Source organism: Cuculus canorus, chromosome 6 (assembly GCF_017976375.1).
Source record: "Cuculus canorus isolate bCucCan1 chromosome 6, bCucCan1.pri, whole genome shotgun sequence".
NCBI lineage: Eukaryota > Metazoa > Chordata > Aves > Cuculiformes > Cuculidae > Cuculus > Cuculus canorus.
Genome location: NC_071406.1, coordinates 20,111,210 through 20,122,662, shown reverse-complemented (window position 1 = coordinate 20,122,662; position 11,453 = coordinate 20,111,210). Strand labels below are relative to the sequence as shown.

The window sequence follows — 11,453 nt, the reverse complement described above, 5'->3', positions numbered from 1 at the left end:
CTATAGGTTGGTCATGGAGTGGATCTGTCTGATGCGCCCAAAATCTTTTTACTATATTTAGTTGGGTTTTTGTTTTAAAAGGAAAAGTTTAAAAATATCTTTAATGAGTAAAGTTAAAAGTTTAATCTTCTGATCTCTTAATTGTGCAATTATATTGCTATGCATAAAACATTGCACAGTCTTCTAAATCTGGTCTAATGCCCCAGTCAAACTGGTTAAGCTAAGGGCATTTCTGTTTGCTTTTTCCGTATGGAGGATTTAAAGTTCTATCCTATTTTTTTCCTTTATTTTTAGTGAAAATACTGGGACAATTTCATGCAACACTTGTCTCTGTTTAGTATGGAGTATTAACTGAAGTGAATTAATAGATGTTAACATAGAGTAAAAAGCTACATAAACTGCTGCATGTATACATAGTAAGTAGCATGTGAGAATTCTGAGCATTGTTATATTTGTTTTTATGCCACAGTAAACAGAACAAAACTAGATTGTTAAGCCTTTTTTCCCCTCCTGACTGCGTCAAGATATGAAGGAAACTTTCCAAGCCACGCCATGCTCACTAGACACTAAGCAGTGACTTTAGCATAGCTGTTTGGTGGGAAGGAAGAATGAAATAACAACAGCTCTGATGCCAGGAAGAGTACTTCCCATGGTTTGTGGACACAATCCCTCAATTAGAAAAATGGGAAAACTAGTGCTAGAAAATGCCCCGTGCATTTCTTAAACTTATCTGCTTAAATTAGAAGTGTTTCAAGATGCTGAATATATACAATGTGGCTTGGTAAATAATAGCAAATAGGTATGCATAGAAGTTATGGTTTTATACGACACACAGAGGCTTGATGGCTTTCTCAGTACTTGTTCCCATGGGCTTCTTGTTACGCGTGAGACTACTTTGCTGCTTAATTACCATCTTTTGTTTACAGGGCAGATACACTGACATATATACTGGTGAATACATACCAGAGAATATACTTGAGCTATCCTGTGTATATGTTGCTAAACATGGACAAAGACGTAAAGAATTAAGCTGCTACATTCCCCACGAAAGCTGGCTCTGAAAATGTGTTGTTAGCCTGTGCTGAGCTCTATGCAGCTGCTAGTTTCAAACTGTCTTTGACCTGTCTGCACAAGCTGTGTAGGTTACACATAGGTGCTCACTAATGAGGTTATTCTGTAAGGAGACACTGACAAACTGCAGAAAAGAAACGGAGCCAAAGCTGGGCTTTGAAATTATTTGAAATTATTTATGCAAACTCTCAAACTCAGATAAGTAATAACTTTCAACTGAAGACCTCAAAGAATTTCTGCAACCCATGTTTCATCTCCCCCTGATAAGGCAAATACAAGACATTAAGCCACATTCAGCTGTAATACGCAGGCTTGAGCTCTTCTCTGTGTTCATTCCTGCTTAGAATCATAGTGGTAAGTGATAAACTTGGAAAATGTGTTTGAAGAGGTTGTGGTAATTATCACAGTTGGTAAACTCTGCCAGGTAGTCTTGACTGAAACCTTTATGTAAGCTTCTATTCATGGCATTTATTCAAACATTTATTGGGAAAAAAAAAATCCAGCTTTCTAAAAGCTTAGAGCACTAATAATTTCTGGATCTATAAAACAGCATCTGTGTGACTTAAATAGAACTTTGTGCACTGTTGTATTCTTGAAACTGCCACCATTCAAAGGCAGGATGAGCTTTTTTTTTTTTGACTAATAGATTTTTCCAGGTCCCTAGAATTCACTGTATGCACATATGTGACCAAATTATCTTGGATTTTTCTGTGCTGAACATCTCAGTACCATCTTGTGTTTAAAACAGACGTGATAAATACTTTCCTTTGGAGCTCTGTTGTGGGGTCCATTCCAGCAGTAGGTCCTTAAAGCATACCTGAATAAGTGTGCTGTACACAGAGCAGTCTCTTTCCTGTTAGTGTTCCAGAGGAGGAGCACCTCTTCCCTCTCTCCACCCTATTTACTCAACTGTCTAATCAGAGCACACAGCTCATAACAACCAAGTTAAGTATTTAACTCTCTCTCCAGGCTTCAAAAGCATCTTAATATATGGCACTAGAGTCCACCTAAATACATATAGTGCCTCCCTCGGAGGCTGTCCAGAAAGCTGAGCCCTGTTGAGTTCCCCAGGCTCAGCAAGCTACCTACAGTACCAAGGCATGCAAATGTGTGAAGCATAAAGCTCCTGCTGGGCTAATATATCTTGCTTGCATGATAAAGTACAACTATAGCAGTGTATCTTTCAGGACCTAAGATAATCCTCTACTGACAGCTTAGCTATTGCTACATTTTCTGTACCAGAAGAAATTCCCAGATCTCTTTTGCATCTAAGTGTATTTTTCCAAAAGGTAAAGGAAATTATCTTTCTTGTAGTGTTATTATGATACAATAAGACATAAGCTAAAGCATTACTAATCACTTGAACAAATATTGTTAATGCATTTTTTTCCAAATGTGTTTTTCTTCATAAATATTTTTTAGCATTTAGACATCACTGTTGAGGATCTTTGCACAGCATACTTTCCTAGTTATATATGAACATTAATAATTTCTAATTTTAGTGCATGATAGCAATTTAGTGAATTTGTAGTTTCTTCTAATCCCTAGGTAAGATTAACATTTAAATTCACTCTTATCTTTCCTTCATTCATGCAACCACTGTGGTTAACATGATTTGAAAACATTAGACAAAACTGTTTTAAAAAATAATCAACATTGCAACAGGATACTTCACGACTTATGTGAGTCTATATCTTAAATCATTAACTAGCCTGCATCACCTCAAGCTTTCAAATATTACTCAAGTGCACAGTTATTCCATACGAATACCTCACTAATTGTTATCTAATGCATTCCCAATAATACTGTTCAACAAAGAAAATAACTTACAAATCATGACGTGATGTAGTAAAACACTCACCTTGATGACCTAAAGGCAAAAATAAAACACTAGCAATAGGAATGCATCATAGTATCATGCTAATCTTAAATGTGACCCAAAAGGACAATGCAACTCTAAGAAAGTAATTACCTGTAATGCACACGTTAGGACCAAAATATATTTGGGACTGTATTAATGAAAATAAAATATTTTTTGATCTGCCCCTGCATTTACTATTATACGTAGTAACAACTATTGGGAAAACCCTCTATAGAAGGCACAATGTACTTAGTACTACATCTGACAGTGGATGGGGTATCTTTTTGTGGCGTTATTTGTAGTTCATCTATCAGGCCAGAGTGAACTTAGTTGCTTAGAATTTAGAATAATGTGATCCATCTCCTTCTCAGGGTGAAACCTTTCTTTGTGTAAATGGCCAGCATAGCTATGACCTACTTATAAATTATTAAAGTCAAACATTAAACGCAAAGACTAAATGGTACTATCTGTGCAATCCTGTTTAGATTAGTGGAGTCTGTGACGCTTTAGTTACTGTAATCAGACTCCATTGTGAAGCAGCACACCAGGACAAACCCAGCTGCAGGATAATTTTAACATTACCTACACAGATAGGACAGACTTGAACTATTTTCTACTTTTTTCTTCTAAGAGGAGATAAACCATTCTTTTATATATTCCATCACACTTAAACACTCAGCGAGTCCAAGTGGCCGGGCCATTGGACTAGATGATTCTTGTAGGTCACTTCCAACTTACAAATTCTGTTCTATTCTATTTTTCAAAAATCAATTGCCCTACTATAAACTGAATATAAATCCATCAGTGTATTGCACAGGATGTCTTTATGCTCAGATGTTTATCAAATCCATGTATCAATGCCCTATGTGGTAAATCTCTGATGCAAATTTTAAGCCTACTCATTTTAAAGCCAGTTTTATAGTTTTCCACTTATTTAAAAATATAGCACCCACCCAGGCAGCTGTCTTTTATTGTTGTAATCAAATTTTCTTTAAGATCATCTGCTCATAGGAGTAGAGGATACAACTAGTTGTAATATAAGGTAGTGTTATCCCAGCCGTGCTGTTAACTAGCCGTGATTTTAGCGAATTGCATAATCTCCAGGCAATACGAGAAATGGAAATAATAATTTTAACTTTTTTATGGTGGCAAGATTTTAATATTTAGAAATGCTTCCCCAGCTCCTTAGAAAAAAAGGTGCTAACAAAATGCTTACTATTGCTCTTGTGCATTTATAGATGAGATGTGTATACTGTTCTTTAATTAAGCACACAGTTTACATGCGCACAAAAACCTGTCCTGCAAAATACTTGCAATGCGTGTGTGTGCATGTTTCCCAAAACCTCACCCACATGCTGGAATGCAAATACAGAAAAGGATGTTTGACAGGATGCGATGCATGCTGATTGCCGGCACTGCAGAAAAGAATTACATACAGATTCAGTTTTCATTTAAACAAAAGCAATAGTAATATAATTTATAATTCCTTGATTTATCTTTATAGTCTAAGAGCAAAAACCTGATTTTTATCATGTCTGCTCTACTGGCAGAACAGCCCTGCTTTCTAATATATTTTAATTTTACATCATAAAATTAATTTAACAAGGGAAACACCCTTCAATTCCATATTCTATTTCACACCTACTTTGCACAACATTGTTCCAAACAGCTACTGTGTGATACAGTATGATTTTCTATGTACAAAACTAAATTAAGAGAGCATTCAGGTTGTATGCTTAAATCACATAATGACACTAATATGCTGTTTTATATGAATAAATTTAAAAAGAAAGACCTTGTAAATGTATATTTACAACAGTGAAAAGGATTGTAAGACTCCTGTGGTCTGTTTAACTCTTCTACTTGCTTTCACCACAGGCAGTAATGAGCATACCTGTTTGAAAATCATAGTCTGTTACATTTCTACAACATCTTTCATCCCAAATATTTGTATTCCACATTTCTGGCACCCACCAACGCTATCCTACCATGTGGGTGGAGGCATGGATATTTTCCCGAAGCCATTTAGAACAACTCCTGACTGTTGTGAAAAATGCCATGGGATATTACTGCTCTTTCAAAACAGGCAGGACTTTGTCTTTAGTGATGTAACTTCTATGAAAACCCCATACTTAGTAAGCTGCCTGGAACTCCACATCTCTACTTAAGATAGAGGTTCTCCTTGAAATAGCAGTTGGACTTAACAGTTCTTACTACAAGCATAATTTGAAGGTTATGCTAACAGTAATCAGAACTGGGTATTAATCTGCAAACATTTATGCTGAGCGTACAATGGCACCAAGTACATCCATTGAGAGCAGCGGGTAGCGGCTGGTCACATGGATTAATGCCTCCCGCTAAATGATTGTTTTACCTCAAACCATAGACAAAGAGTGACATTATTACAACTGTGCAATTAATAACCTGCCGCTTTGTTAACTGCTACAATGATATCTTCACAGATCTACTTGAAAAAAAAGCTGGGGAACTTTACTTTAAACGTTCTTTCTTTCAGCTATTCAATAGGAGACACATGAATAGTGTATTAACAGCCCACTTACTTGGTATTCTTTGTTGCAGCCCTCTGTTTATTGTGTATTAGAGTTACATTTACTTTATATGAGCAACATTTTGAGTTCAGGATAAAATTGGGAACCTTATAAAAACAGAAAAAAAAGAACGTTTGACTCTGTCAATATCTTTTGAAACTGTATGGAGAACTTATTTACTATTGTTAAAAACAAACAAAACCAAACAACTGAAGTGCCATAGGAGTCCACAGTTTCTTTCTAAAACCTGAGATCCATAGTAGAAACGGTATCTCCAGTATATCATAAACCCAACTGTTTTAAGTCTAGTCATCATAAAATTGTCACTGCAGAACGTGTCCTGCAGGCACTCAAGTTTAGAGCCTGCAATGTCTCTAGCGATCAGCATTTCAGTCGTGCTTAGTTAACAACTGAGATTTGAATAAGAAAAGTGGAACTGTAAGAAGACAAGCATAACCTCTCCCCTCTTAAGTGAGATTAGCATTATCCTTTTTTAGTTGATAATTCCCCAGTCTCTATTGGAACTTGCCACCACTAACAATTTTTTTTTAGGTTATTTCCCTGATGTCATTTTTCTCTCCTGGCATTGCTGAGCTCCTATTGTTTGCCCATGGGAGCTGTTCAGTAGATTGCAATCTTCATGGCATTAGTACTTGCCAAAAGAGTTAGGCCATAGCATAATGCAGGTTTTAGATGAGATCTTGAACAGAATGGTACAACAGTACCTTATCTGTTGATGGTCCAGGAAAACTTAAAAAAAAAAAGTTTTATTACCATAAAAAAGGGATGACAATGTCACACCAATTTAGGTAATTATGCTAATTAATACGCAATCAGCTAGGATAGTTTTCAGCTCAGTTGAAACAGCACTGTAGTGGTGAATCATCTCACACTTTTGCAACATCTGAGTTTCATTACCATTTAGAGGGCGCAGACACTTAATGGTTTTGCTGAAAAGTAGCTGGTTGGAAACATTAAGTCCTTTTATACTTAAACTGAGGCTAATCTCTGAATGCAGGTTACTCTAGGAACAGTCAACATAAAAAGGAATTATATGCCAGCTCCCATCCTAACATAGGCAGTGGGCAAAACTGAGTGTGAGAAAAGAAAGTGAACTGTCAAAAGAAAAAAAAGTGTCAGAGACTTACAGGAGGTCTTAGTGGGATTGTCCTTGGGGTTCTTCTTACTGATGAATTTGTTGAACAGCGTCTCTTTGAAAACTGGACCACAGAAAATCCATCTGACTCGGATTCAGTGATTTTATTTATTTATTTGTTTTGGTTTAAGAAACGTACACAGGTTAATGGGGCGTGCCCGATAATGGCATGTGCTTATCCAGGGCGTGAACAACCTCTAGGGTCTGTCAGGACAGGCAGCTGCAGGGTAATTTAATCTCTGTTGAAGAAGTAGGAAAGGAAAGCAGGAGAAAATCTTTATTGAAGAAGCACAGTACAAAGGAGAGGGGCATACGGGGGAGTCAGAATTAAAGTACAACGTCTGTATTAAAGTAGATGCTGTATTATAGTAGGCAGTGCCCCTGGTGTCAATAATATTAACATAGAATGGTCATTTATTTTTTCTTAGAACTAGTCAGAAAAAGGACATTTATACTGGAATGCAATGTTCTACTTTTTCCTTATGGGGAAAAAAAAAGTGTAAATGCTTTGTCGTTGGCTCTTTTTCAACTTCTGTTGAACACCGGCCGAAATGCCACCTGCCCGCAGAGCCGTGCTTGGCTGTGCCCCCCTGTCCCGAGCCCCCGGCGCACAGAGGCGTTCGGGCAGCTCTCCAGCTGCGGGGACGACTCCGAGGCAGTTTCCACCCGCACAGCGGCGCATCTTCAAACCATTGAGGGTGGGAAAAGCTTCCGAGGTGGCGGAGCCGAGCGGCTGCCGCTCCGCGCTGCCTCCCGCCCTGGCGGTCGGAATGGGGAAAGGCTGAACCCGAGGCGGGACGCTTTGCTCGGGGAGAGGAAAATTCCAGCGGCGAGGAGCCCTTCCCCCGCTGCCGGCCCGGAGCGAGCAGAGCCGCCGCGGGGAGCGGGACGGGAGCGGGGCGCCTCTGCCCCTCCGCGGGTGACGGAGCGAAGGCGGCTCCGCCTTTCAGCTTTCTCGCCGCCAAGTTGGTTGTTTTATTTTTCCTGCTTTTGTGTTTTTCTTTCCGCCGCCCGAGGCGGGGGATGCTCGGCGGAGCGGGGCAGGTGAGGCGGGTCCCTGCCCCCCAGCACCCGGCATGGACCCCCGGTAAGCGGCACCCCGGGCCGGGGGGGCTCCGCGGTGCGCGGAGGGGGCGATGGGCGGGCGGAGTGCCCTGCGAGGAGGGAAAGGGGGGGTTGGCTTAACGCTACGCTTCTCTGCTGAATCGCTTATAATCTATCGGAAAAAGTAACTCGATGTAGTTTTAAATCCGAGTAAAACCCCCGCGGCTCCAGAGGAGGAGGAGGAGGAGGAGGAGGCTCCGCTGGGAGCGGGTGCTTTGGGGCAGGTTCCCTCGCTGGGGAACTGCGGGGGGAACTGGGGGGACCCAAAACACTGACAGAGCCGCTGGAATTGGCTGTAAATAGAAGGGACCGAATACGTGGTGAGTGTATTTAGCACCGAGGCTTTCTTGCAACTTCCTATTATATACAAAAATGTATTAAATTTTTGGTTTTTTTGACCAAGCGAACAGAGGATAAACAGGTGCCATTGATGATAGTGTCCGTGGTGGTCGCAGCAGCAATGGGCTCAGTTTGAAGCCCTGTCTGTAGGGATAGGGAAGGCTCATAGAGGAGCGGTACTGATTCGTTTAGAGTCTCGTGGCAATTCCACATTTATTTATGGCCACCGATAAACGAAGTTCATATTGTTAATCAGCGCAAAAAGTATAGTTACGGTATAGATAATCAGTACCCGTTTAAGACGATCGAGTACATGAGGTGAGTTGACAGGATGGGTGATAGGGCGCGATGCGGGGTTAGGAGGTGGCTGAAACAGTATGTCCTGAAGAGTCTCAGTTTTACTTGTGGGCAGAAACACAAAAAACAAGCAAAAAGGCACAATTAATATTTCTGTTGTTCTTACAGCCTCTCTAGGCCTGGTGCCTGACATAAAGCTGTTGGTTACACTGAATTTTGGCTGCTGCTGGACTTCTCTTGAGTCCGAAAAGTAGTCCGTTCCTGTAACGTGACTTCAAGCATCAGTCAGCGGTCACATCTCGGTTTTGAAGAACGCGTAGCCAGCAGCAGTGCTCGTTTGCAGTAGCCCTGCAGATATATTTTCAGGCCTTTAATCAGCTGTTACCGTATAATTTGGTACCTACGAAATCAATTTACCCTTCTTCTCTTGTTACAACAAGAGCTCTTTATTGACAGCCTTAATTATTTCCTGAAGATGGTCTCATTTGCTGATCCAAATTCTGGATATGAGGAAAAAAATTTGGATATACCAGCAAAAGCAGCAACTCCCAGTTTACTGATAACGATCCACAGATAGATTTCTGAATAGTAAGCATTACTGCAGTTCTGTCTCTGAGGTGATAGGAAGAATTGTGCAATCTGCGAAGAATTCAAGTTGAAATAACAATTTTCCTTAAATGAGTTACAAAATTATATGATACTTTATTAGGTCTCTTCTTAACCTGTGTAGCCTGCTGGAGAATGTTGTTAATCCACGGTTGAAAACTGTTTACCAGTAAATGTGTTCTTAAATCACTGTTTTAACTTGCATCATGTAATTACTAAAAACTTCACAGAAAATCTGTTTATGCTAACTGCCAAGAAGGCTAGAGGTGTGGAAGGTGTTTTGTGGGGTTTCAAGCATTGGTACTTATTTAGCCTTGGAACTTTTATATAATTTAATTCTTGGAAGCTGTTCAGTATAAAATTTTGTTATTTGTTCTATGGAGAAAAGATCCTGTAATTATATCCTCGAGGACAGTATTTTGCATGCAGGATTATGCTTTCCTATGGTAAAGTTATTTATTAAAACTTCTTGTGGATAAAAATGTTTGCTTGAATTTGGGGAAAAATATGCCAGTATTAATTCTCACTGTTCAAAACTCAATTCAAAATCGCAGCAGAGGTTTTTTTTTGTTTGTTTGGTTTTTTTTTTAATATAGTGAATAGAAGGTGTGCCCAGTAACTGGCTGGGATTTTTTGGAATATGGTGAATAGGAGGTGTGCCCAATAACTGCCTGGAAATCTTAGAATACGGTGAATAGTAGGTGTGCCCAGTAAATGGCTGGACATGACACATAGTTTCTTCTGGGAGCAAAATAAACTTGTTTGGACCTACTTTTAAGGCATTATATAGATCATCTTTCTTGCCTTGAGTCTGAGCAGTGCTCATGACAGTGTGCTCCTACAAGCCAGTTGACACAGACTGCTCCTGATCATCACAGAGGTGAATTTGCCTTATGTATTGGCTGCATTACGGAATGATAGGAATATCTGTGTTTTAATAATTACAAAAGTTGCTGTGGCTGGTATCCTGCCTCTTAAAGACATTTTTCCTGCTGTTGCTGGATAGCACCCGTACCCTAGAGTAAATTAATTTTTACATTAACAAGTAGATTTCAGGAATTGACACAGACTTTTGCTACGAAGAACTGTATTGTAAGTAATGTGCCGTTAAAATACTGGAGCAAATTTGGATTTCAGTAAATGGAAGATTGATTTCCTTTGAAAGATTAGAATTAATTTTAAGGTGCATCTTTAATTCAGTTCTAATCAGTTGCTGATAATTTGACATTATTTCATTTGTTCCCACAAATCATATTGGAATCTATATGTTTGCTTTCAAAATAAGAGCTTCTGACCTGCTTTACCTAAACAAGACACCTTTGTTTTGTCATTTTCTTTTTGTCTGTTTAATGAAAACATTCTTATGAGATGCAGCTGCTTTCCAGAGGCCAAAGATAGAGATGGCTGTATGGCACGGGGTGGAGGGGAGGAGAGGAGGTCAGAGCCAGACTGAGCTTTGGTTAGCTTCGTTCCAGGAATACTTCTCATGTGTGTCTTCATGCTCCCGTTCCCTGATTGTGTGGTCTAATGAATATATTTGAAAAGTTCAATAAGAACAGGAGAGAAGTTCTTTTCCCATGTCTAGAGCTGTCTGAGGAAGTGAGGGATCTCTTCAGAAAGAACAAAAAAATTAGCTTTTCTCGAGCATGTGTCTAATCATTGAGTTTTTATGAAATAATTTCAGTCTGATTACAGATCTCTGGAGACATCGGCTGTGGTTCAGTGCTGAGAAGTGCCTGTCATCAAGCTTAGAATATACATTTAAGCTCTCTTTCATGTAGTTGTTTGAGTCAGTTCACAATATAGCCACAGGTTTGTTCAAGTATAAATGAAAGTCCTCACTGTTGTGGAGTGTGGTATGGGACAAAGTGTAGCAAGAGCTTCAAATCAAGCATTCTGTTGCCAAGCCACCACAGCAGACAAGGGTGCGTGTGCCTGAATTTGCTCAGTTTGGCTAAATATAGGTCAGGTTGGAACTACAGTTTTTTAATCTTGCGGTGAATTAGCTGTTGCTATTGCTCTGTATACTACCTTGTTAATAAATGGAGACCTTTTGTTCTTGTGATACTAAATGGTAGAGCTATCTAGGATCAGAAATCAGGCTGGCATGGGTCTAACAAGCAGTCCAATCTTAGATGTGCTTTATCTTAGACTAAGGACTTCAAGATAAATAGCTCATTTTTTCTCACGCCCATAACCCTGACGAAGATCAACTCACTGAGCAATAATAACACGGAAAGAACTTTGAGAATTTGTGACTGTAGACTTTACTGGATGTTTGAAACAGGGAGTTAGCCACTTTGTGGGTGGATCCCCATCAGGAGCCACTTGAATGCTAATCATTCCAGGGGGTAATTTGCTAACTGAGTTCTGAACGTACATGTAATACTTCTTGAGGTGCTTATGCTGTTCTTTTTAATGTATCTGCCTCAACCAAGGCAATGTCAAATAGTGCCGTGAACGGAATGTT

At 39.6% G+C, this 11,453-nt stretch overlaps 1 protein-coding gene across 3 annotated transcripts in view; it reads left to right on the top strand.

Annotated features, from left to right (window-relative positions):
* The first annotated feature begins 7,339 nt into the window (after window positions 1-7,339).
* The window catches only part of COBLL1 (cordon-bleu WH2 repeat protein like 1), an 81,299-nt gene continuing 77,185 nt past the window's right edge, over window positions 7,340-11,453 (top strand). For 2 of the 3 annotated variants that reach the window (XM_054070094.1, XM_054070092.1), the window contains exon 1: window positions 7,340-7,724. In XM_054070094.1, the coding sequence (XP_053926069.1) occupies window positions 7,714-7,724 (11 nt within the window). In that variant the 5' untranslated portion in view covers window positions 7,340-7,713. Of the gene's footprint in view, window positions 7,725-7,978; window positions 8,062-11,453 lie in introns of those variants that run through there. The other variant, XM_054070098.1, reaches the window with a different exon arrangement.